General features: G+C 39.8%; 2 protein-coding genes across 6 annotated transcripts in view; both read right to left on the bottom strand.

The window, feature by feature from the left end:
* The window catches only part of C5H4orf19 (chromosome 5 C4orf19 homolog), a 46,108-nt gene extending 42,327 nt beyond the window's left edge, over nucleotides 1-3,781 (bottom strand). For 2 of the 4 annotated variants that reach the window (XR_010071379.1, XR_010071378.1), the window contains exon 1: nucleotides 3,148-3,318. The gene's annotated coding sequence lies outside the window, so the exon portion shown is untranslated. Of the gene's footprint in view, nucleotides 1-3,147; nucleotides 3,329-3,732 lie in introns of those variants that run through there. The other 2 variants (XM_063336996.1, XM_063336995.1) reach the window with 2 other exon arrangements.
* Nucleotides 3,782-8,451: 4,670 nt separating this feature from the next.
* Nucleotides 8,452-25,680, bottom strand: part of NWD2 (NACHT and WD repeat domain containing 2) — a 58,169-nt gene continuing 40,940 nt past the window's right edge. For both annotated transcript variants that reach the window (XM_063336679.1, XM_063336681.1), the window contains 4 exons: nucleotides 18,912-19,115; nucleotides 16,934-17,078; nucleotides 16,040-16,629; nucleotides 8,452-14,106 (listed from right to left, as the gene is read on the bottom strand). In XM_063336679.1, coding sequence (XP_063192749.1) covers nucleotides 10,171-14,106; nucleotides 16,040-16,629; nucleotides 16,934-17,078; nucleotides 18,912-19,115 — 4,875 coding nt within the window. In that variant the 3' untranslated portion in view covers nucleotides 8,452-10,170. The remainder of the gene's footprint in view (nucleotides 14,107-16,039; nucleotides 16,630-16,933; nucleotides 17,079-18,911; nucleotides 19,116-25,680) is intronic.

The raw sequence follows: 25,680 nt of genomic DNA, 5'->3' as shown, positions 1-25,680 counted from the left end.
ACCTTTCTGCCGAAACTCATTTATTTTGTCCATTTTGATAGCAAACTTTCAATAAATAAAACTACATCGTGTTTTATACCTATTGTCCTTAGCAATACATCCTGCTTGCCAGCACTCTTCTGTAGCTCAGAAAAAAAATCAACAATTGCAGCGTATTGTTGCTTGGACCTGAAGTTTTGATGTTACTTCTCTAGCACGAGCAGGTGCTACATGAGGTGCTCCTGATTAAGGAGCAGTGGGGATTTGGCCTCCTGCTCTGTGGTAGCCATGCCCTCTCCATGACAACTTCGTTGTGTGGAAATCACGGGCATACTCTGCTGACAGGTGACCGTATCTAATTCTCAGATGAACAGGGTCTGAAGGAGGAATTGCAACTTCCAAGCAAGTATTTATTGCCTGACTACATTTCATTGTGTTTCAGTGGGTTGTGTGTGTTGAGTCCCCTCCACCCCAAGTCTTTTGTGAAATGATATCAGTGGAAAATGTAGACAATGCTAAGGCCATGTTTAACTAGATGCTGTGCAAACATAGCAAGAGACCATCCCTTCCTGAAAGACGTGAACGAAGGCTTTCATTCAGTAAAGCCTGAGAGCAAACACTTAGTTTAAGTAAGTTTGTTTCCTTGATATCAGCTACAAACAACAGTGTGGTTAGAGAAGGTCCTCAGCGCTCACAAGTGTTTACCTTGCGTGGAGACCACTTTCAACTGGGCTTTTCAAGGAAGCCACAGTTCCCTTCACTTGCAGGTCTTGCTCTATCTTCCCACCTACCTAGAGCTGTGCAAAAATCATCAGGTTGATGATTTTCATTATAAGCCTTAAATCTGGTACAAATTTCCTGAGATTTGCAAGCTTTTTGGAAGATCTGGATTGACTTTTGACCAATGCTTGTCTTAGCTGTGGTTTTGGGGTAGAGAAGACTATTTCAAACTTCTGGTAGTGTTTTGATTTTTATGTTTGCTTGACTTCTCCCAAAATCCAAGTGAAAAAATGTCTTCTAGGTTTCCGATAATCTTGGTTTCCAAGAACCTCTCTCTTTCCTTGTTTGTGAGCAGGAAGTATTTGATTTTTATGTCTTTCCCATGAAGCAATGCTATGTTTTACTCAATGTGACAAAGCAAGAGAATAGGTTGGTTTGTTTCATCAGAAAAAAAAGTAATAATTAGAGCAGTACAAATTCCTGTAATAAGTGTAAAATTGTGGGTATAAAACCCATCTGAACTATTAGGGTGTTAAACAGCAAGTGCCTCATTTGTATTCCTTTCTTTAGGAAAGGAGTTATGGTTCGGTCTCATTCAATGCACAGTCTGTCTTTCTGATCACAGAATAACTTCAGTGTTCATTCCACCTTCCACCCTATAGAGATACTTTGCGTAATTAACATTCAACAAATGCAACTACTGAGCTACTAAGTGCTGGTTTACCAAGACACGCCCAATTTGTACAAACATTTCTTAAAAGAGCCTGGCCATGGCAGGCTGTTCCTACCGTGTCAGGTGCAACGTTCCTCCTCAATGAAAACTTGTGTAATAGGTTGGCTGTTTACTTGGGAGCTGGTGCGTTCCCCTCACTCCCCTAAGATTTAAATTTAGCTTAGCAAATAAGCCACTTATCTACAAGAGCTTCTAAATAGATTTTTGTAAATAATTTAAGTTCAGAGGTGAGTTATAGTAAATTTGGAACAGTTCTTTTAAGGTGTTACTGGCTTCTTGCTACATTCCCACTAGCGCAGTTGGGAGCCACTCTGCTGGGAGTTTAGGAGTACAATAAATTTGATAAAAAGATTTTTTTGGTGTCTTAAGCTGAATATACTAGGCCACACTAGGATCTTTGTCCACCTCAACATAGACATGTTTCGAGATGGGCATCCTGAAAGTGAATGACAATATTAATTTTTTGAAGCACTACTGGTAAACTTGTTTGGGCTCAGATGTTCTCAAATTTATTTTAAGTACTGCTAATGACAAACCCCTTTTTTTGCAAAGACAGTTGAGAGCTTATCTGAAGCAAGTTGCTGTAGGTATTATTATTCTCTGCTTCTTTTTAGTATCCCCTAGCATTATGTGGGAAGAAGAAAAAGACATGGGCTTTATATAATAAACTAAGGGAAAAATTAATTGCTTGCAATCACCACTCAACCATTGTAGGAGTAAACCAATAAACACCACTTGCTGCCTTTGTGCAGTGGGAGTCCCCAGGGGGTGGAAATCTTATGGTGCACTAGAGATCTTTTTGTAAATATAGATTCTGTAGCTTTATAGAGTGTAGTCTCTAACTAAATTCCTATAAAGGGATTAAAATAATAAGAACACTGAAAACAATTACAGTTTAAAGAAAAATTGTGATGAGAAAAAGATCTTAGTTATAAAAATGCTAATGTGGTACCCTGGAAAAATCCTTCAGCATAAGTAAAAAAAAAAAAAAAAAAAAAAAAAAAACCACCCAAAAAACCCAACAGCAATATTGCCAACAATTGCCAGTGAAACTTTATTACTCCATGTGAAAATGGATATGCTTTCATGTAATTTAAAATCTCGATTAACTGTGTTTTAACTGACTTTCCTGTGACTCCCTATTTTGTAAATTTTTCTCCTTTTATGGAGCACTGTAATACTCCCCATCTGCCTTTCATTTGCTTTTGTAAGGTTTGGTTTTGTTTTTTTTAATGTACCAAATTCGAGGAGAGACAATCAGAAATCGTGTGAGTTCAGTGAGGAAGCCACATCCTTTAAAATACATTTGGATTGAAGTGACTGAAACAATGTGCAATTCATGGTATAAGTAAAGTCAGAAGAGTTCTAAATCCCTTCGTTTCAGACATCAAAGACATATTAACTCCCCCTTTGCCTCACGTACTCTAACACAACCATTTCAATAACTATGAAATCTTTAAAAATATTACTTTTAAAATAGATTTAGCTTTAAAAAGTTGCTTCGTTTGGATTTCCGCTGAGCCAACTGTGTTTCTGAGTATAAAAACAACACTGACTCTACAACAGGTGGAACAAGTAAGATTAGATATTTTCAGGATCAAACTGTTAAGCTATTTTGAAAGCTAAAAAAGAAAGAGAGTGCAAAATATGCCCTGTAAACAGTTTCTCTTGAAAGCACAGCATTACAAGTTTAAAGGAAGAAGAACTTTTCCTACCTGTAGCTTTTGTGCGGATCAGGAAGTGTAGCTTTTTTCTGATTACAATCTTCCATGGCTTAGCTTGGCTTCTGCATTTGAATGTTAAATATGTAAGAATGCCTTGTTTAGCTTGGGAGTTTGCATGACCTCTTAATGAGACACTGTAGTTAGTGTCATTGGGTATTAAGGCGTCATGTGACTGTAGATGAAAATAAAATCCTTTAAAGTTTGCATTTAATACTTCCTAGAATCTGTAACCCTTTACCTGCAAGCTGGATAAAAACCTGATAGAGCTCACTGTTTTCTGGCCAGGGTTAGAAAAAGGAGAAGAGCAAGAACACGTGCCAAATAATTCCTTTTCCTCTGGGACAGTTGCTTACAATAACCACAACAAAGTCCGAGCCTGTCAGTGTATTAATGCCGTCATTTGCATATTCTTAAAATTAAATCTCTCCACGTCAGAAACGGCGCTGGAGGGATTTGGCAGAAAGTTGCTCTGTTATGTTTTGCCTAGCAGCGCCATTTGATCCCTGCTGTTTTGGGGGTTGCTCTACAGGGGACCTCTGCTCTGTGGTATATTTGCAGGCATCGCATCACATTTACCTGTGAAAGTTGCAGACTTTCCTGGAATCATTTTGGTTTGGGTGTGGTGTTTCCAGAAGTGATACGAAAGAAGTTCTGCTGCCACAATCCAGTTAGGATAGTGTTCCCTGTGCAGGAGGAGAGATTTAACTTAGGCATTATCTGCAAGCGTCTGGATCCGGTGTTTTCCAGCTGTAATCTTTAACGTATATCGATGTACCTGGAAACTGTAAAAAAAAAAAAAAACAACCAACCCTCCCGGAAAGAACTGGCACTAAACATTGCATCATCTAACTGCTGTGTCACGGCCGGGGGGTCCAAAGCAGCGCTACCAGAGTTTACTCAATAATACTTTGGAAATGTTCTACTAAAGCCTTTGTTTGTTTGTTTGTTTTTTTGTGGTGATAAGTCTTGTGGAAGCAGTTATACGAGGTTCGGCTGCTGTACCTGTAGGTGTGCTGTCCTTGCCCTAAATAATGGTGGATTTCGGGTTGCCTCCCTGCCTGGCGGGGGTTGCATCCTTGCCCTCCCCGTGTAAGGGGCGTGCTGGAGTCCCGCTTCCCTTTCTCATGCAAAGTATCCTCCTGAAATCCCACTCCAGCAGCGTGCGGGGTTTGCCCGGTTGTGCTTCCCCTCTGTATGCACTGCGCTCAGCTAAAGATGAGACCGTCAAACTCATTTCAGCAGTGGGCTGAGGGCAGGCGGGTCCCTTGCCGGGGCGCAGACTCACCTGCGCTGCCCGGCCCCCGCCGCCCTCTGCGGCACCGCCACCCTGGCCTGGCACATCGGATGCCACAAAACAAATTAATAAAGGCTGCTTTGGATAAGCTTATTTTAAAAGCAGAGAGCTACAGCAGAACGCAAAGGCCAAATATCATTTACAGTCTGTGAGCTAGTGAACTGCAAAGCTCTGCAACAGCTCTTTGGCAGATTTTTTGGCTTTATTTTTATTTTTATTTTACTATTCCTGAAAGCTTTTAGCACTGGCTGAAAATGGACTTCAAGAGCCAGAAATGTCTTATTACAAAACCTTCACTAAACTGTGCCAAAAGCTCTCTACTCAGTAAATAAAGAATCGCCAGGGTAATATACCCCCAATTAGTTAGAGGCGGTGAGGAAGGTGGGAGATGCAAATGGCTGGGGGCTGCCTCTGCAGCGTGGAGCGTGATGCTGTGGGCAGACCCCTGCGCAGCGTGTGCTGTGTGCCCGGCTTACAGCCCTGCCGAGTCAGAGCCAGGCCCCGTGGGCCATCTGGTGGCATTTTGCTACTATCCTCATGGCGGTTGGGCTAATGAGCTGGGCTAATGAGGCTGAGACATGTCCCAGTTGAAAAGCTGTGCTGTAGGCTGGGAGGTCACTGGAAGTGACCTCAGGGAGGCTGCCTCTCCCTTTCTGCCGGTACTCATCCTCCTCATCAGACCCTTTTCAGGACTTCCCTCTTTTTGGCATCCCTGAGACTATTCATTCTTGTAGTTTCTTGAAACCATAGCCAGTGTTTCTGCAGTAGTAAAGTTCTGCCCCAGCCCCTGCAGTGCCCAGCGTGCTGTGCTCCTGTAGTACTATTCCCGAAACCTAATATTTTCTATGAGTATGTGCAAACTGCTGGGATCTTTTCAGGCTGACAGTTTGGTCAGGTTTTCAAAGACGTGTCCTGCATGGAGCGATCACTTGTCTCACCAATCCATAGTCCTTGTTCAAAAACACGGGCGTGACAACATTTTTTTCAAGGGAAAAGTAGTTGAGACATTCAGCCTGCAGAAATCCTCTTTTTCCTCTGATCTCTAATTCTTGTACCTTAGTCAACTCTTTTGGCTGAGGTTTTCTGGAGAATGTTCCTGCTGAGATAAAGTCTGCCTTGAAAAATTACAGCCTAAAAGGTTAACTTTGTAACTTCAGATACTATTGTTAACATAGGGATGATGGGGCAGCGGAGGCAGGGACAAGAGCTTGCTAGGGGCAGATTTTAACAGTCACTTTGGAAACCACTTGTGATTTTTAAGAGGATATTCTGCTGGACTGGACATCTCGAGAGAATGTTCCCTCGCACTCCTCTGGTTATTGGCCTGTGTTTTCACACAGTGAATTTAGCACTGGTCCTTGATAGTGAAAGTCCCTTTTTCACAGAAGGATGGTAGTGCAAACTGCCTCTTCTGGAGAAACACATGATAAAATGCCTCATCCCGCCCTGGGAAGGATTGTGATGGCTATTCCTTCAGCCTTTGACCTGCCTGTTGAAACTGAGACATGAGACTATGATTTAGATGCACACAGAGATCACCATGTCACATAAGTCAGGGGACTCCCTACAAAATGCAAGGAATGGTGTTCAGTGACCTGGCTGGAAACCACAGGAAAAAATGTTGCTCATTACTCTCCTTGCAGCGAAGCAGTATTGCAGGAAGAGATATCGGGTAACATCTTTAATGGGGTACAAGAACTTTGAAGTGGGTCATATTTGTATTGTAAATGCTTGATAGTGATTCTTAGTAACAAAACCTCGATAATCAAAACTTCCCAAAAGCTGCAGTCCACGTTTGGATGATTACATAATCAATTTTATGGTTACATAAAAAATGTGTAGAAAAATAAGATCTCTTTGGTTTTATAATTAGAAGAAATAAAAACAGATTTCAGAACTCTGTCTTTTCGCACTCTTAATATTTATGTTAAAACAGGTATTTTTTAATCCTTAATCACAAAATAAAACAATGCAGATTGTTGCTAATAGCCTAATAGTAATGACTCAAAGGATGTATGATACAGACACACATAAGAAGCAAAATCTCAGGACTTTAAGCTGATGTGGAGCTGAAATAGTCCCCCCTGCATATGAACGCCATTTCAGCAATGGATTTTTGCTTGAAATTCCCTTTGCTAGACAGCTAAAACTTCTGTTTCCACCGGTCTATGTACAGGGCTTGAGTATGCAACATGGAGAAATCAGGGCTGGGGAACCACTGAAACCTGAATGCCTTCCGAATGCCTTTTCCAGGCTACATGTTAACTCACATTTTGATGTTATCTGATAATAATGTGAAAAAAGTCGAATGGCCACAGGCCGTATGAAATGAAGTCACGGGCTGTGCATTCCCCAGCTGTGGTACAAAGGAAATGACTGATAAAAATATTATTTCTAGCTGACCTCCGGCTTACCTTTGTCTGCCAAAGAATTTCCGGCTAATTCCCCTGTAAAGCTTTCTTGCAGCTACAGCCTATTCCTAGAATCTTCTGTGTCAGAAATTATGGACCTCATCTGAGCCTGTTTATTGATGCACTGAAGATAAAGAATAAGTGAAAGCTTTGTTCTAGATATGCAAATACTGCTCCTTAAAAGAAAGTAAATTGCTCTATTTCTATGTAGGGATAGAAGAGCACTTGGCATTTGGATGGCTCATTATTAGAGAAACTACTTTGTCCCTGTACCACTGCACAGACATACCTGGGGACAGATTTGTGAGGGGCTACGGGGTAGTCACTCTTGCAGTAGCAACTATTCGGACACTGAGCAGCCTAATGCCATTCAGGAACCTGTGTCTGCTGCTTAGGCTCAGTATGAGGAGTCTGACCCCTGAGAAATAGATTCAGGAAGCTGGAAAGCTGAATGAAATTGTTTATCTATTAAGACATAGATAAATTATGAGGAGGGACAGGACTTAAACAGCATCCTTCAGTGAGATTAGGAACCCAATACTTGGCTGCAGGGCTTAAGTAGATTAGGAGTCATGTTCATGTTCAGCTTTGTCATTGTTTTACAATTAAAAAAAATAGTGGTAAAAACCACTCATGCTGTCCTTGGTTAGAACATAAAAGGCTAAGGTTCAAAGCAGGACAAGAACACCCATGCCTTTTAATATACAGCATCACTGCTTTCACGTGTCAGCCTATTGCTTTGACCAACTAGACGAGGCCTAAAATCAATTCCCTCTTTGACCTGAGCTGAAGGGAAGATTGCTTCCACTTTTAGGTGTGTCCTCTGTTTTGCTGGGTATCTCCTGCCCCAAGAAGCTGTGCCACTGTGCAGAAGACCGTGAAGTTCATTGAAACAGAAAACAAGAGGAGCAAGTCTGGGTACTCTATCAGTAAGTCACTCAGCTGAGCTGGGACCAGCTGGGTTCTGGTAGTGCTTCCCCAAAAGGAAGAATGTTACTCCATTTCTGTGTTTTGCTTTGTTTCTATGTTATACTCCTTTACTGCCCAAAGTTAGCCGCTCTCCTGGCAGAGAGGAGATGTGTTTTTACTCTTCTGAGATAATGAAGGAGCTAACTTTCCCACATTATGCAGGTTATGCACAAGAACTTCAAGGCTGAAACGCGTGAGTCATGCCCAGTGTTTGAAATAAGGTGGAAGTTGCTTACCTTCAGAACAGGATCCCCGGAGGCGTGGATCCCACAGCCCCTTCCTGTAGCTCCAAAGGTCTGAAAGGGAGTAGGATTTCAGGTGCTCCCCTCTTTTCTGAGCTTTCCACTAGATAGGTTCAACAAGCCCCCATGCCTGTTGACTTGCACAGTGGCAGTATGCAATCTAGTCATAAGCAGCATCTAAGCACGGATGTTTTGTGTGAATTTCATTGATTTTTTTGAATGCTTGATTTAGTTAACTGGTGGGAAAAACACTGGAACTTTTCCTTACGAATATAGCCCTTAAAAATGATTTAAATACAGGCTAATGGGAGCTGCAAATGCCTTGTGTCCCTCAGCCCTTTAATTTCCCTAAAATTAAGGGACACACACAAGACTGTTTCCTTAGTTTATTAGTACAAACAATGCATACACAAGACTGTATATTGTTTGAAGACTGCAATAGATTTCTAATTTAACAACTCTGTAACAAAATTTAACTAAATTTGACATTTATGAAAATATAAATCTCTGATTGGGTAGGTTTTCCCAACAATACAAAGTTTACATAAAAACATTCAATATGATCTATTAGTTGCAAACAGGTTAGGAAAAAATCATTCAAGTCACTTAATATACTATATTGGCTTGTACATTGAACATTCACACACTACATTAAGTTCTAGCTTAGCATTCATTTCTTGGAAATTTGTGGCATGGAGTTCTGATTTTAAAAATAAAATTGTTTTGTTTAAATAATTTCAAAAAATTTCTACTGGTGTGTCAACTTTAACATACGTAAGGAGGGAAAAAAATCTTCTTATCCTTTCAGATGGTGTCCAGTATTTTATTTTCCTTAGTCAAAATGTATTTTTTTTAAAGCATTTGTCATTATTTCACAATTTCTGCCTTGAAACTGGTAAAACTGTACAAAAGGCTCAGAACAGTTCGAAAGCAGAAAGTGAAGCTTGTATGTATGTGGAAGTAAGAAAAACCCATTACAAATTGGACCAGTAAAGAACCTTTGGACAGCCTTTACATTTAGTGGAGTATTTCAGCACATATACAAGCAGTCCCAGAGTGTTTGGTCATCTGATCTGTATTTATGATGGGAAAGAGCAGAAATGATAGTAAGGCAAATGTTATCAAGATTAATACATGGCATGTCTGAAAACTTTCTATTAAGATTACTTTGGGGACATAGGAGATACTTTAGACTTTCTTACAACAAAATGGATAGCAACCTTTTAACATAAAGAAATTAATGCGTGTAACTGTAACGCCCTTTCTCTTTGAAAAAGTTTTCATTACGACCTGTACTAATACACTGTGAAGACGAAAAAGTTCCCCAAACCAAAAATATAAACCCCAAGCCCTATATTCCTTTTATGACCTAGGTTTTTATCATTTTTATCACAATACAGAAACCTGAAATCCCTGCATGCAATTAAAAAAAAACAAACAAACTTTCAGTCCATTCATTCAGGTGAACAAATACTTATCAGCTCACATGTTGACATGTTTGCAGCTGACTGGCACCTACTCCTTTCAACCCAAAGATTAATCCCAATTAAAAAAAAAAAAGTAGGTATTTTTTAAATGATGATGGAATGTATCAAGTGTTTCAGGTTGGCAGGTGACGTCTTGTCATTGCACCATCAAGCAGTAAAACACATTTTTGCAAGTGGGTATAAAGTTGGCTGTTAGCTATAGACCCATCTAGGTGACTTGATATAGAAAATAGTGGTCTGACTTTTCTCACCAATCGTGTGGAGCTTTAGCTGTAGTTAAAACAGTTTGTCAATCCCAGATAAGATCACCTAACTTCTGTAATAGCATAACAATTTTGATAGTATTGCTAGAAATTTTTAATCAAGGCCCTGGTGAAATCCTGGACTGAACCTTGTATTCCAAAATTTAAAAAACCCTGCAGCCCATTTGCTTTATGTTTGCTTTTTTTTTGTTTACATAAACGTAAGAATATTTCTTGAGGAAAAAACAGCTGGTCTGCCCTCTGCTGTTTCTGTCTGTCTTCCAAGAAATGCACTGATTTTTACGTGAATTCAGAAGACAAATCTATGCATGTATACTATTATTCAGATAAGCTAGTCCAGACGGTTACTTAGTTGTCAGCAGCAAAACTGTGTCCTCTGCAATCTATGGCTGAGCACACTTTCTCATAGCAATAGTTGTGTTTTTTGGTTGGTGTTGCTTCACTCACCTCAGGCTCTGTAACTGTAATGGGGCTATCCCTTGCGAATACTTCTGTTGATTCCCTCCAAATGCAGTCTGCAGTCACTTTGAAGCTATAATTGTGACATTTTGGCCTAATCACCTGTGTTGTGTTGTTGAAAATCTGACGGCTGTTTGAAGTAGCAATTTTGATTTTCAGTGCAGCGTCAACTCGATCCACTACAGTGTAAGTACCTATACTTCCGTCATCAAATCCAATAATAATATTTAAATGTCTCTGTGAGAGTGCAAGAAAAGTGGGAGTTTTATAAAGAGAACAGGCACCGATGTTTTTGCCATCCGCTAGCCTCATTACTATTAAACTAGAGACCGCACCGTTGTCATCATCTTCTTCACTGCGAAAACAGATGTACACAAGATAGCGGCCATCCCGAGACAGCCTCTGCCGCCAGATGACACCTGGAGCGTGAACCACACGAAGTTTTCCACTGTATAAATCAAGCACGTTGATGTTTTCGTCACCACGGGTTATAATTCCTAGCTTCCCGTTTGGGGATATTTCAAAGTCTTCCAAATTTTTTAAGAAATTGGTAGGCAATTGTACGCGTCTGCAGATGACTTCCTCCGTCAGGCTCCAGATGTTCACAGTTTCAGTAGATGTTATAAATACTATAATATCTGGGCAGTCTGGTATCAGCTTAATATCCACAATGCTTGCGCCATCATCACAGCAAAACTTCTTGGTTATACTGCCTGTCCAGAGACTCACTGCCAACACTTTATTCTTCGCCATTCCGACTACGAATGTATTTGCAGTTGTTATAAATGCATTCTGTAAGGCAACTAAAATATTGCAAACCCTATGTCCTGTAGCCAATCGCCAAACTCGGGATGCATTTTGCTCACAGAGAGAGACTACAAATTGATCGTTATGAGTAATCATTAGCTCTGAGATTTTTTGTCCATTAATGCGAAAGATATTTTCGCCACTAACAGTGTGCCATACATACTGGCTGCATTTATCGTCTGATGTAACCATTATCTCTCCAGAAGAGGTCAGCACACAGTTTTCAACGATACCTTCGTGCTTGAACACGGCTTCAATAAATCCAGTGCTGAAGTTCCACTTATGGACAGAATCTGATCCATCCAATGTGTATATTAATTCCCCCCTGGCTGGCAACACCAGTCTTTGGATAGGCTTGCCAGATTTGTCAATATTGGACATAGCAGTTATGATGTCTATATCCCAAATAGAAAGGACACCACTGGTGGATAAGGATAGCAGCATGTTATGATGATTTGATTTAATTAGCCTGACTATAGTTCCTGAGATTTCCTGTAAGCTTGCCATACACTGTCCCGTATCTCTTCTCCAAACAAAAATGGCTGAGGTATTTTCCATTGAAGCAATTATACAGTTGCCATTTTTGGACAACACAGCAGATATAAAGCGCTCATTGTGTTTAGCTCTAAACTTTTCAGCCACCTTCCACACACGAGTGTCAAGAAGTTCAATGCTGAGAGCCTTACAAATTAAAATTGCACTTTGGTCTTCAGAAAGCTCTATGCTGACAACTTCACTGTCTTCTCTCCTGCAGTCAAAGTCATCCGTAAGCTGGGGATTTGCAATTTCCTCTGTATTCCACACAGAGAGGCTACCCTCATTGTCCACCATCACCATTTCTTGGGCTGTGTCCAGAATGAGAAGGAATTTCACAAATCCACTGGAAAATTCGGAGGTCACAGTGGCCAGCTTCTCTCCACTGCCCAAGTGAAAAATGGTGGCGGTGTTCAAATACTGTCCGCAGAACGCATAAACTCCATCTGGAGAACACTGCACACAGGTCACCTCGTACCAGCAGTGGAAGTGATAGAGAGGCCAACCGTAAAGCAGATCTATTACAGTGACGTCTTTGCTGGCCTCCAGCCAAGCAAGCGCATGGTTGACTGATAGCGTAAATCCATTTATAAAACTGGAGCCCCCCCCAATTCCACAATGTTTCGACCCCTTAATTTCCACCTCAGATAGAAGACAGGAATTTACGTTATCGTATATCAAAAGAGTGTTTTTTGTTGTAGCCACTACAAGGTACTTTTCATCACTAGTAAGCTTCATGCCTAAGATAACAGATGGAGCTGTTGTGATCTGCCTTAGTAACTGGCGGGTCTCTACATCCCAAGTGCTGATGGAGCCATTTTCTAAAGCAGCAATAATTGTGCTGGGATTAAAAGTAGGCAAAATCTCAGTGACGTGCATGCAGCTGGATGACAGCGGCAGGCGCTCGGGGCTGTAAGTCACATCCATGGAGGAATGCAAAGGGACGATAGAGCAGTACTTGGGTCCGTCCTTGTCACATTCTAAGAGGAGATGTCTGAGTTTGGGCAATGAACTTACCACTGGGAGAAGCCTCTGCTGCAATTCAGCGGAGAGCGAACCTGGGTATTTTACTACTTTGAACTTTATACTGCGGAGGGTACTGGCCAGAAATTTCAGCTCCTTTTCTTGCGAGTAGGTATAAGCCAGTTCTATGTCAGAAAGAGCTTTATCAAACTGTCCTATTCTAATCATGGTGTACAGCCAGCTGAAGTTCATGATGACTCCATACAGAAGATCATCTGTTCTTCCACATCTTGTCAAGTGGTGAATAAGTTCTGTCATTTTTCTGTGATTGATAAAAAAGATATCAGGCTCTAATGGATTACACTGAAAGACCCATGGCTGATCAGGTGCCTGCCTGTCAAAAGCAGTCTGATCCATGCAGTGCTTTTCATCCTCGTTCAGGCCTCTACTGTCATGGTCAGGACAACCATTCAGATATTGGTCATTGCTGTAAAAAGGCTTTCTTCGTCCACCTGACCAAACACCAAGGAAATACTCTGCCATGACTGTGTGCATTTCATGCAAATCTTCTTCATTGTGCAGGTACAATTTCTGGGCAATTAGTTGCAAGTGCCTATTTGCCCAAAGAAGAAGTGTTACATTTTTCACCTGTCGCTCTATCAAGTACCCCTGTAAGCCCTCCTTAAGCCTTGCAATGTATATATATGGAATTCTCAGCGGGTTACTTTCTCTGACGCTCTCACTCAGTTCATACATAACACTGTTGTCAAGGGCTAAAATATCTTCCAGTTCCATTTCACTTAGGCCGGATTTGGACATAGTGATGTAGCCAAGTGCTCTTGACAATAGTCTTGATCCACACTTGTTTTCCAGTGACCAAAACAACTGCTCTATGCTTTCGTGGACAGTGACACAGAGGGAGGACTCATCCACATCTTTGTGAGATCTCCAGTTCCTGACCTCTCTGAAGGTTAAGTTCACAAACATCGGCAGCGTGCACTTGGAGAATGCTTCATTGACGTAGATTTGTTGCCCTGATGTTACTTTTCTTTTAACCCGCAGCAGCTGATGTTTCAGTACTTGGCTACACATCTTTCTGTCCCTTGCAGTCAATTCAATGTAGTTGTCTTCTTCATGAATAAGGCACCTCAGTTTTTGGAGGATCCCGTGCTTGTTTGGCAGTGTTGACAAAATTATCCGTACTGAACGGGGAAGGTGAATGGGAAGCCACCAGAGCTTTCTGCCATCATCACTATCTGTTAGCTGTTCCAGGGCATCGAATATTATCACCAGCGGCCTGTGGAATGAAGACTCATTCAAGAGATTGATGAACAAGTCCCGAAGGTCATGAATCTTTTTTGGGTAACTTTGTACGAGACAATGATAGTTGACTGCTAATTGTTCACAAATACTTTGAAGTATATTCTTCAGGTCTGTACTTGTTTCGGTGGATCCCAAAAATCTTATAACTACCACAGGGTCAGAATCTGGTCCCATCTCTTCTTGCAGCCAGGAATAGGCCTAGAATATAGAGCATAATTTTGTTAATATGTAAATGAAGCACAGTAACGGAGTTTATAAATAGCGATTGCCTATACATAAATAAACACTTTAAAATGTTACTGGTTGAAAGACAATGCTCTCACTGGCAGAGTTAAAGGCTGTTTTGATTTATGTGCACTGGGTGAAACTTATGGGTGCAGTGGATTAAATTTATATGATATGTTATCTTTGTTTAGCACAGGTAATATCCAAAACACTGAAACCCTTACATTTAAGGAGACATGAGTAGAATGTAGCCCATAAATCCCAGGGTACCCTTTGCAAAATCTGTGTCCCACTTCTGAAAGTCAGCAGAGAGATTCTTTTATTAACCACCTTCCTTAGATGCTAAGCAACGTCATCCTTGGCCAGGCAGACCAGCTTGCCACCTAAGCTTGTTTAACGTTGATTCCCATCTGAGTGGATGCCCTGATGGTTTTGGAGGACAGGGATGAGAGTACAGGATTGCTACCCTTTACTAGCAGGTTACCTTAGTTCCTGGACCACAGAAGTACGCTCTGTTTTAGTGTGCCTCTGACTCTTTCACACTGCCACAAGGGGTAAAAAGTATCTCTTGCTGGTTTTTTTGGTTAGCATACTCTAAGCAAGCGAGGAATGTGACTTTAAATGCTCTCAGTGTGTGCAGGGTAGGACACTCGGTTCTCTTACTTGCTAAGTCTTTTCGCCTCACTTTATTACACAATACTTTGAAAGAAAAGCATAACGAGAGTCTCTAGGTTAACTTATGTACTCAGATCTGAAATGAGATCTTGAATTGCAAATCCCAGTTTCATGTAGGCAACTAATGTGAATCTATAGGACGTCACATTTGGGAAAGATACGGGATTTTAAATGTTATTGTTGCCTTACAAGTATCTAAAGGGTGGGTTGAAGGAGGATGATGCCAGACTCTTTTCAATGGTTCCCAGTGACAGGACGAGGGGCAATGGGCACAAGCTGGAACATAGGAAGTTCCGTTCAAATACAGGGAAAGACTTCTTTACGGTGAGGGTGACAGAGCACTGGAACAGCCTGCCCAGGGCGGCTGTGGAGTCCCCTTCTCTGGAGATTTTCAAGACTCACCTGGATGCAGTCCTGAGTAATGTGCTCTAGGCAATCCTGCTTTAGCAGGGGAGTTGGACTAGATGATCTCTAGAGGTCCCTTCCAACTCTGAAGATTCTGTGATTCTGTGTGATTCTCCATTTCCTTCTGGCTGATGCGGCTGTTTCCCAGCCCACTGTGCTAAATTCTCTGAGCACCCTGCAGGGAACTCAAAGTTATGACTCCCAGCTGGAGAATTAGGCTCAGAGATGCCAGTTCGGTCTTTTTCTGCATCTGGTCCTGCCTTCCAAGCGTTTCACTCATCTTCCTCTTGTACTCAGCTCAATGACTTAAACAGCGTATGTCAGATAAAAAAGTACGGGCATTTTTGCAGGTTATTACAGATAGATTTGTAGCAAGTGTAGCAGCCTAATTCTGGAGTAATTTCTTATAAGAACATAAGATGGCATGACTTGGAAAGACACGTTATATTTGTGAGTAAGACTAAAACCAGCATATGACGTTTAGATGGTTCTAGATTCATAGGAGCTCAGTGGAACAAGAGGGAAAGAGACCCTTCTAAAATACATGTTGTTAATTCAAAAATATATTGATTCCTATTAGGTTTTTAAGATGTCTGTTAAAGTACTTCTGTTTTGGCTAAGCACATGACAGAGACATGTTATTACTGAAAGGTAAGTCTTTTTATGAATATGTGTACAGTAATATGTAGAATATACTTTTTATTATCTTTATTTTATATATTGAGGGCTGGTATCAGATCTGTTGACAAAAGGAAGAAAGAGAACTATGAGGCCCTTACACACTAATGCTCCTAACATCACCGTATTATGTAAAGTATTTATTTACCTTCTTTGCCACTTCGGCTAATAAAAGAGTCTTCCCTGTGCATGGTCCTCCGTATATGATAAGAGGGTTAATGTGTCCTATTTTACTAGGTAGAATGTATTTGTGAATTATGTTTAATGCCTCACATCTATATTCATAAAAAGTGGAGTATGTTTTACATAGGGATGAGTGTTGAAGAACTTCATCGTACAGCAAGTCTGTCTCGGTGTCAAAATTCTGCTGGACTGTTGCTTGGATTATATCAATCATGTCTTCATAGAACTGTTTACCAAGCCCTTCGATGTAATGGTTCTCCACTTCTTGGGAGTAGCCCAGTTTCATGTCACAGTGAGTGACGGATGTGTACACTCTCAGATTGGATGATGCGACGATGGTAGGAATGAATTCATCCCTGAGCTTGATCAGTTTCTCAAGGGCTTCGGGATCTCGTAGAAACTTCCCAGCTGTATGTACTACATCCATGTATTTTCCCATCTCTGGAATTTTAACAAAACGCTCAATGTTGGCAATTTTCCGAATGTAGCAAACACACTTCTTTAGGAAAGCTGGTGTTTGTTTACCCAAAGCAAAATCAAGTTCATCTTCAATAGCTGAGGATGAAAAGAGAACACAGAGTTTCTGTTATCTTTTCTTTATAAACAGTTCAAGAACATCCCCCACCCCCAACAGGCAGACTCTTAAATGATTGCATCTGTTTTCTGTAAAAAACAGAAAAAGCATAGAAAAATTGCTGGGTGCTTTCGTATGGGTTTTGGTTTCAAGCAAGCACAATGAACATTATTTTTTCTCTTCAATTATACGTGAAATGCCGAGAGAAATAAGATTTCATTTTTGTGGAAAGTGGGTAGAAAAGATAATAAATGAATATATAGAAATAGTTAGACTGAACTTTACCAGAGGAAAGGTATCTTTTTGCTTGGCTGTGTTTCATTTTCCCTTTCTCATACAGCAATTTCACAGCAGTCTTAAAAATCTTCTTAATCTCTTCTGATATATCTTGCCATTTGTTCTCATTCATAGAGTTTGAAGAAGATTCCATCTTTTAAAAATATCCATAGTTAGACAGTAGCTGTAATACACACATCTACAACTTCAGAAAGTAAAAGTCTAATATTCAAGTTCATAAATAACATGGTAACAGAGAAACACATACACTAAAAATAAATAAATAAGAGTTAAACTTTTTATACTGTCATAATGTATTCAATTTTAGAATTATATAAAAGTTATCTACTTTGAGTATTTTCTGAATTCCTTTTGTAGGCAGCTTAATGCAATATTTTTCAAGGATAAGACCAATAACACCTTTAAAGAAAGAGGGTTTTGAGAACCAAGCCTGAAATAATGATAATAAAGCAGCAGTAATACTGCTGAAATTATCGCTCCTTTAATGAGAAGTAATAATAATAATTATTATTATTATTATTATTATTATTATTTAAAGTTGGATCTCAAAACTGAAAATTAGGTTCCTGGTACCTGTAATTAAGCACCTCATATTAGCTACCATATTTGAAAAATACAAGATTATATCTGACGTTACTTTCATTCATTCTTGCTATAGTAACGGTAATCTTACTGTCATCAGAGAGGGACTCTAATATAAATTCACTAATCCTTTCAGATGGTGTCTCACAGATGCCACGATGGAGGTTTCTCTGAGGTAGCCAGTAGTTGCTGCTGCATTACTTACTGCAGGTGAAGGGTTTAAGGGGTCTCCAGTTTTCCTGGAGGGTGTAACAGGCAAAAGAACGGCCTCCAGGATGAGCTCCCTAGCAACTCTTTCTTGACACATTCAGAGCTGTGTATCTTTTATTACTTTCTCTAAGTTTATGAGATGTAACTCTATGTTAGCTTTAAGTTATGAACATCTTTTTACTTACTCCTGTGTATCAGTAGCTTGAGGAAAGGTACAAAGCTTTAATAACAAAAAAGCCAAGCTTTATTCAAAGGGATACTCTGGGCATTAGCAAAACAATGCAAAGTTGCAAATCTTGCTTTCTCCTTTGTGATCAATACTACAGAATTAGGCACACTATACTGTCTTCAGGTCATTAAAACTCTTTCTGTGTCTATGCTTTTCACGTTTTCAATGTTTTTTCATGCAACAGAGAAAACATTCTGCTACACGGTAAGTGAATGCAGCATAATGGTTTAACTTAATTTTCTTGTATAATACCATATGCACTCAAAACGAAGGGAATACGCTGTTAAGGACTTAATTTTTCGTACACTGAAATGTGTCCTTGGGTATATAGGATGTATAGAAGGGTAGAACTGAGCCCTAGGTAACATGCAGTTTTTATTGACATCAATTAAAAACAAATGCCTGTTTTGAAAATTATAATTAAAAGTGTTCAAAAATCTTCAGTTACAATACAGTTCATAAGTTCAAAGTATGAGATCTGACTCAGGACAGCACAGCACTTGTTTGACTTAAAAACCTTTCTTGTATGGGGATAGAAAGGAAAATGTGTATTTTCTCTGCAAGTCCTGTTCACTGCAATCTAGCAAAAGCACAATACCAGGGCAGGAAAGCCTGGGCTCTCCCTGTTCCAGCATCAGGGAAGGGAAGAGAAATCTGTATCACTGTCCCACTAGCCTCAACAGGTCGTGGATGGCTACAGTCCACTTGCTCTAGCTGTTATTAGAGAGTGCATCAACACAGGAGTCATGACCCATCGTGTCCTTTGGCGTTTCACAGCTGCTCCCTTCACCACCTATGGGAAAGGAGCATCACAGCACCGGTTGCTCAGGTGTGGACAGGGCTGTAGAAGTTAATTCAGAGACAGCAGCAAGTTTCTGGCCTGGGGGACTGCCCGCCACTGTAACTGCTAGAGAAGAATTTGGTAAGGAGGTGACTATGACTTACCGTATTCTGGTAGTTCTTCAGCATTTCAGATTTTGGTCTGAGGTAATACGCTGGTGGCACCGCATTCTCATCCCTGCAGTACCACTCTTCTAAAATCCTTGTCTCTAGCTTGGCCTCCACAGCAGCATCCAGGATCATTTCAAATTCTGCTGACTCAACTTCCCCTGGTATTCGGATGTTCCCGTACTTCTCTCCTAATAGGCCCTGTGTATTTGCAGGAAAGTAGGGATTAAATTTTGCTTTTTGGTTAGGCAAAACCCCTCCTCAGGATATGAATTTCATAAAAATCAGTGTGGTAAAAGTTTAAGGACTTTGAAATTACTAGGAAGGGAAACAGATACTGTGTAAGATGAATTATGGTTGAGGGCTGAGCTGCATCCTACTATGATGGCTTGGTAGAATTTCAAGTAGGTGCATAGTCTTTCTTTATTAACTGGTAATAAAAAGGCATTCAAAAGAAGAAATTTAAAAATGCCCAACATACTTTCTTAGTACAGTATTGACTCGAATATTATTGATTCCCATCAGCCACAGGTTGGCATTAATCTCACATGCAAAAGTGAATGTGGAAATCCTTTCCTCTGGACTCAGGCTAAGAATGCGTCTCTGGATTCTTTAGCTCTTGGCTTTATTCTTAGTTTCCACAGTAATGGAAGAGATGATTTTATTTGCTTGTTGATGAAAATTCACATGATATTATGTACAGCTTATATTGATGTTATTAAAAATGTGGCTTATACCAGCAATACCAAGGATCAATGTTGCAGAACCACAAGCTGCTTTGATGTCTCATATTCCCTTGTTGCAAAAATGTTCGATGTCTTTGCATTGGTATCTGTCTGCTGAATGAACAGCGGGGCAAGGGAAGACAGTTTTGATCAAATACCGAATAGAAATAGAAATTTTAGTCCTTAAATGCACATATTTGGTATACAGGCAAAGATTTGTGGAAATCAGTTCTTAAACTGTGGCACAGGATATTTTTCACCTTCAAAACTGAGGATTAAAATATTGGTTGTGATACTCTGAATAATTTTTTAAAATTTATTTCCATAGGTTGCTGTCCATAAATATTTTATAAAAAAAGTATTGGGGAAAACGTTATAGAAGATAGAGTTGCAGGACACTCTTGCATTCTTTTGACCAAATTTTTCAAATTTGCGATCGTCAGCTTAGTTCTGCATTCAAATCTTGGTCCATAGAAGCCAGTGAGAACTCTCACTTCCTTTAAAGTAAGAGTTTTTATATCTTTCCTCATTTAAATGTATTCAGTGAAGATTTTGAGTTAATGAGAAGGAGTACTTAATGTGGAGAGGAACCAACAGTATCAGCATCTTGATTTGAATCAGAAAGATCTCTTAGTAAAGTAATGCTAATGCAAATACAGTTACCCTAAAAATGTAAATGACCTTGTTTGTAAATAATAAAAATCTAAATATTCATTATTTTTAAAGCACTTATCATAATGAGAAGCTGTTTTAAACTTTTCCAGCTGTAACTAAACCCTGAAAATCAATAACTGATGATGATGAACCCTGCTTCACTGATTATAAAAACGTGAAGCTGCAGACCCCTTTTCTGAATCCACTTGTGTTGGCAGAAGGTGCTCAAGCGGCTCATCATGCTAGATGCCGTAGCCCCAGAGCAGAGGCGGCAGAGCAGTGCATGTGAACGCTCCCTATCCTCTTTGAGGCAAAACCACCTCGGTTAGCTCAGACCGCAGTTCACGTTGCATAAATGAACCTGGCTGATTTTTGCCTGAAGAAGATGAGGAAGAGCTCACATAAACTACACTGCTGGCTCCGACGGCGAGCGGTTGGCATCCTCCAACAGAGTAGTGACAAAGAGCTGATGGACATGAACAAGTCAATGTCTGTCCACTGCTCAGGAGAAATGAAGGAATGTAGGACCTGTGATAGTTCATATAGTCCGGGTTTTGGTCTCTGACAAGTCCCAGCACCCAAATCCATCAAGAAGCTGCTCTGATAGAGAGGCATTAGGGAAAAGATGGGTTTGCCTGGCTGCCCATTCATATCCTACAATATCTTCATTGAGGGTGCACATCAAGGAATCACGAGAAAGGAACAAATGTGTTCAGTAACTAGAATTAAATAATAATCAATTTAATGAAATGATCCACTGTTTTTATAATATGAATTTATTTTTTCTATGTGGTCATTCTAACTACTATGTCCCCTCATAGATAGAGCTACGTTGCTTCACATAATGAGATAACCAGGAAAAATTTTTGAGTTTTTACTGCTCTGAGCTATTCATAGAGCCCTATAATTTTGTCATTCTGAAGGTGCAGAGGTTAAACAAAATGTAATCTTTTTTTTCCTTCTTTATTCAAGTGAGGTTAATAACTCATATCATGCTGAATTGCAAGCCTTTGCACATTCAGATTGATGTAGAAATCTCATAAATTTCTCTCAGAGGAACTTTGCTATGCAAATTTTGCAATTACCTTCTATAGCAATTATTACTTGAAATTCATTAGGCTACACTTTTTTTGAATTTAAGTCCAGTGGATTCAATAGAAGCCCAAGCAAAGATCAATAGCTGGGCCCTTCATTAACAATACTAAAATGTCAACATTAAAATGTCTGGTTTTAATGTACTGCATTTTATCAACTAAATTTGTTTTGGGATTATTCTGTGTACTTTTCTGCTTCTCTGGTACAGTTTGTGCTGTTCTCTCTTCACTGTACTATAGGTAAATTACAAAAAGCAGTACTTTAAAATGAAAAGACGGATTTTTTTTCTTGTATTTTATCTGTCATTGCAACAGACATTATGTAAATAAACCTGTATTAGGGATCATCCTTCTGGCTACTAGAGCAAAACACAATGAAAAGGAACTTTGACGTGATCAGAATAATAGAACCACTGTGGATGACTGCGTCACAAGCTTTTAAATAAGACACAGGCCTATACAAATACTACTGGAAAGCCGTCGCATTTTTTAAAATCAAATGTTAAGCAGTAGAGGACATACATACATTTATCATGGTGTACCTTGGTGCTATAGATGGCATTGCTAATATTTTGATAGAAGTCCAGTATTAGTTGAGGGAAGAACAGAGACACATAGAAGAGGAATCACACAGACAAAAGAGTGCCCTCCATTTGGAATAATGGCAGTGAGTTTAACAAACAACAAAATAAACCTTGTATCATTTTGCTTTGAGGTATTTCTCCTCTTCTGGTTTGGTTGTGGTTTATGCAAGAGTTTTAAGGTTAATCTTAAAAGATGATACATGCATAGTGCTAGGAAGAAAAGGAATGAGGAAGTGTGGAGGAAAGCGAAGTCTGAGTGAATATATGTTGCAATGCAAGGTGCAAACTGGGTCTAGCTTGTTATCGTTGACATCTAGTGTTTAGGACTGCCCGAAGCTAACAGCTGTACCAAGAAAGGAACACATCAGTTAAATATCTTATAAGGATCTAAATGTGCTAAACAGTTTAGTTTTAGAACTTAAAAAGTGGACCATGGCAAAAAAGGAAGCTGCAGAGGCCATGCCAGCACCTGTCTACTGCATATTTGTTCCCTGGGAACTGCTGAGGGAACAGCAGGCAGCACGGTGCCAACCAGTCTTCTGTAACTGCACACCAGAAAATGATTGTGGTGGAAGTCTTTTGTACTAGCTGCATAAGTTGGCCAGGCCAGAGCACACCTCTGAAATTTGGCTGTGTTTAACTCAGAAATACTGCTTTGTGTGGCTGGTGTGAGCAAGAACTCCATGTTTTAGCCATAACTTAGGCATTTCTGCAATTAAAGCAAAGTTAAGGAGCAGCTGAACAGAGATTCTGAGGACACCTGCGGCACCTACTTGGTGAATGTGTGCATTTAGAAAGGCAATTAAATGATTAGTGTCTTTGATGTTCTAATGCAGTAGAATTGATAAGTAAACAAAGAGAAATAGAAATAGAAACAGGATAGGGAATAAAAAGAACAGCGCTGGAATGAAGAACGGAATTGATTACACGAGTAGAACTAGCAAATCGTAAATACTGTGCTGGGCAGGTCTATCATTTAGAGCAGAGCAATCCCAGGCACTGCACTGCAGCTGTCTTCCTCTTGGTGCCCCAACAGAAGTTAGTTGAGGTTCTAGTATTAGTACCTGACTCTGTAGCCATTTGAAAAATATTCTGGTAAAAAATTTATATAGTAGAAATCTCTTGGAGTGATTCCTTTGCTTCCCAATAACTCCAGACTAGCCTCAATCTACAGCCCAATTTCATTGGCCATTTAACCGAGGTATTGAAACACAACTTCTTCTCATTTTTTTGGAGAGGACAAAAGTAACTGACACTGTTTTTCTAAAGGACTGCGCTATCACACCCCACTGCTGGAAGCAGGAGACTTGCTGAGTACATGCAGCATTTTCTCCCGAGAGACTGGGGTGCTGGGTTGCATCACATAAACACACCAGGCTCGTGGGCAACAGTTCTTCACCTAAACACACCTTCCTCCAGATGCACTGCATGTTTTCCATTAACAGTGGTCACTAGCAAAAAAAAAAAAAAAAAGACTCTAAACAGACTATATGCATTTGTTGAAATATTAATCTTAATAAACTACTTGTTTGTAAGGCTAAATGACAGCCTTAGGATGGGTTTATTTGCATGCACAGGCTGTGAAAACTTAATCTTCCCGTGTTTAGACACAGGCGAGGCTTGGAAATATCTCCATCTAGCTGGTACCAGGGAATACCCACCTCCCCTCCACTCTTTTTGGGGTCGTTATCTTCATATCTGACTGTGTTTGTGTAGTCTATCAGGGTACAACAAAAGCACTCAAGCCTTTAGAGGCCTAAATGAGAAACTCTGAATTGCACTTTTCCTTTGGGGGCTTCAGTGTCTGCACTGCATCCATGCCAGAGCCTTGCAGCAGCCTCTGGAAATATCTGCCCCCCTCTCCATAGTCCCTACACATTCAAGCAAATGCAAATTTCTTCATAGAAAAATGAAGAAAAATGAAGCAACAGAATTGAAAGAAAATAGAATTTTTCACAATCTTCATGTTGTTTCATACTGAGTCTGCAAATAAGAATACTGTTATTTCAGACCTTTATCAAAAATATCAGAGTACTCTACAGTAATAACCTAAAACTTCAATTTGTGGTAACAACATTGCAGCATTTTGATGATTATTGTAAGAAATTATTTTTAAAGGGAACAGTAATGTTTACACTATGTTCAGTACCAAGAGACAGTTTTATATGCAGACTCGTGAATCAAAATCTCCCACCTGATGAGTCATTTTCCTTTAATAGTAAAAAAACAAATTAAAGATTCATTAGATTGAAGGTGATTGAACTGTTTAAAGCTACCAGGCTGGCAAAGATGTATAAAACCCTCAGCAACCATTTGTATCTAACAAAACTTTATAGAATTAACACAGAGCAAGCTCAGCAGTTGTCTCGTTAGCTTTTTTGAGCCTGAGGCTGAAGTTACTATTAAATGAAGATTAAAAAAATACCATTTAGATCCAGATGGGAAATATTTTTCCCTGTGATCTTCTTGGTGTGGAAAGATATTCAAATTATAGGCACAGTCAGGACAATGACCAAAAGGAGGAAACTAACCAGATTTGGATTTGATCTTGATATGATGGGTTTCATAGTGCAGCTCGTGTAATTAATTCAGACGTCATCACTAAGATGTTCATGAACCCTAATACCATGCCTTTTATTGATATAGAACAAATTGAAATGTTAGATATATTTAATACCATCTAAGATATTTAGTGGTAATTTTAATAAAAACAAGCTGTCAAATAACAGCAAGTTATATTCATTACTGATTGGTTTCATTAATCTGTTTGGGTGTTTGGTTTTTTTCTTTTTTTTTAAATTATATGTGGACATATAATGTGGTGGAGTCTCCAACTCTGGAGACATTCAAAACCCACCTGGACGTGTTCCTCTGTAACCTGCTCTAGGTGACCCTGCTCTGGCAGGGGGGTTGGACTAGATGATCTCCAGAGGTCTCTTCCAACCCTATGATTCTATGATTCTATGATTCTATGACATCTGCAAACCAAGTAATGTGAAAAGTCAGATTTGTAATGTTTTGTGAAGTGATTTCAGATAATTGTCAGCTTAAGAGCAACAATTTTTTTTTGCTGTTATGCCAACACAGAAAGCTTCAGTTTCATTGAAAATACAGTTTTGGAGCTGGTGAATGATCTGATCCAATTCAATGATCTTTTGCTGAGCTTCATGGGATCAGCCATTCCACTTCTACGTCTTGGTCTTTGTGAAGTTCCACATGTGACACTGAAGCGCATACATGTGTCCTCTCTGCCTCTTCTCACAGCAGTCTTGGATTGCCAACTTTTTGAAGAATAAAGATTCAAGAAATCATCTTTGAAGGAATTTAATCTAACCACAATTAATTTTTTAACCTAAAATACACCTCTGTGTGTCCAGATCTAGGCACTTCTTAAACAATTTGGTTTTGCAAGACCCATGAGGGATTAGGGAGTATTCTTGTCCCCATTTGATGTGGGAAGTAGGTGCAGGGAATTAAGACTGGGCGGAGATTTGGAGCCGTGACAGGTATGCAGTGGTTAGCTATAACTGGGTAGTGGAAGTTGTTCCTAATTCTCAGCCCTGTCCTTACAGAAACTGCTCACTACTAAAGGAGGAAAACCTTGCCCAGTCATCAATTAGGTCTCGAGTGACTGACTTTTCAGCCTGCTAAATTAATGTAAGCTTAAACTGAGATGACTTATTCAAAGTAGAACAGCTCCTTTAGGAGA

The sequence above is a fragment of the Chroicocephalus ridibundus genome, chromosome 5 (genome assembly GCF_963924245.1).
Source record: "Chroicocephalus ridibundus chromosome 5, bChrRid1.1, whole genome shotgun sequence".
NCBI classification, from domain to species: domain Eukaryota; kingdom Metazoa; phylum Chordata; class Aves; order Charadriiformes; family Laridae; genus Chroicocephalus; species Chroicocephalus ridibundus.
This window is presented reverse-complemented; position numbering and strand designations above follow the sequence as displayed.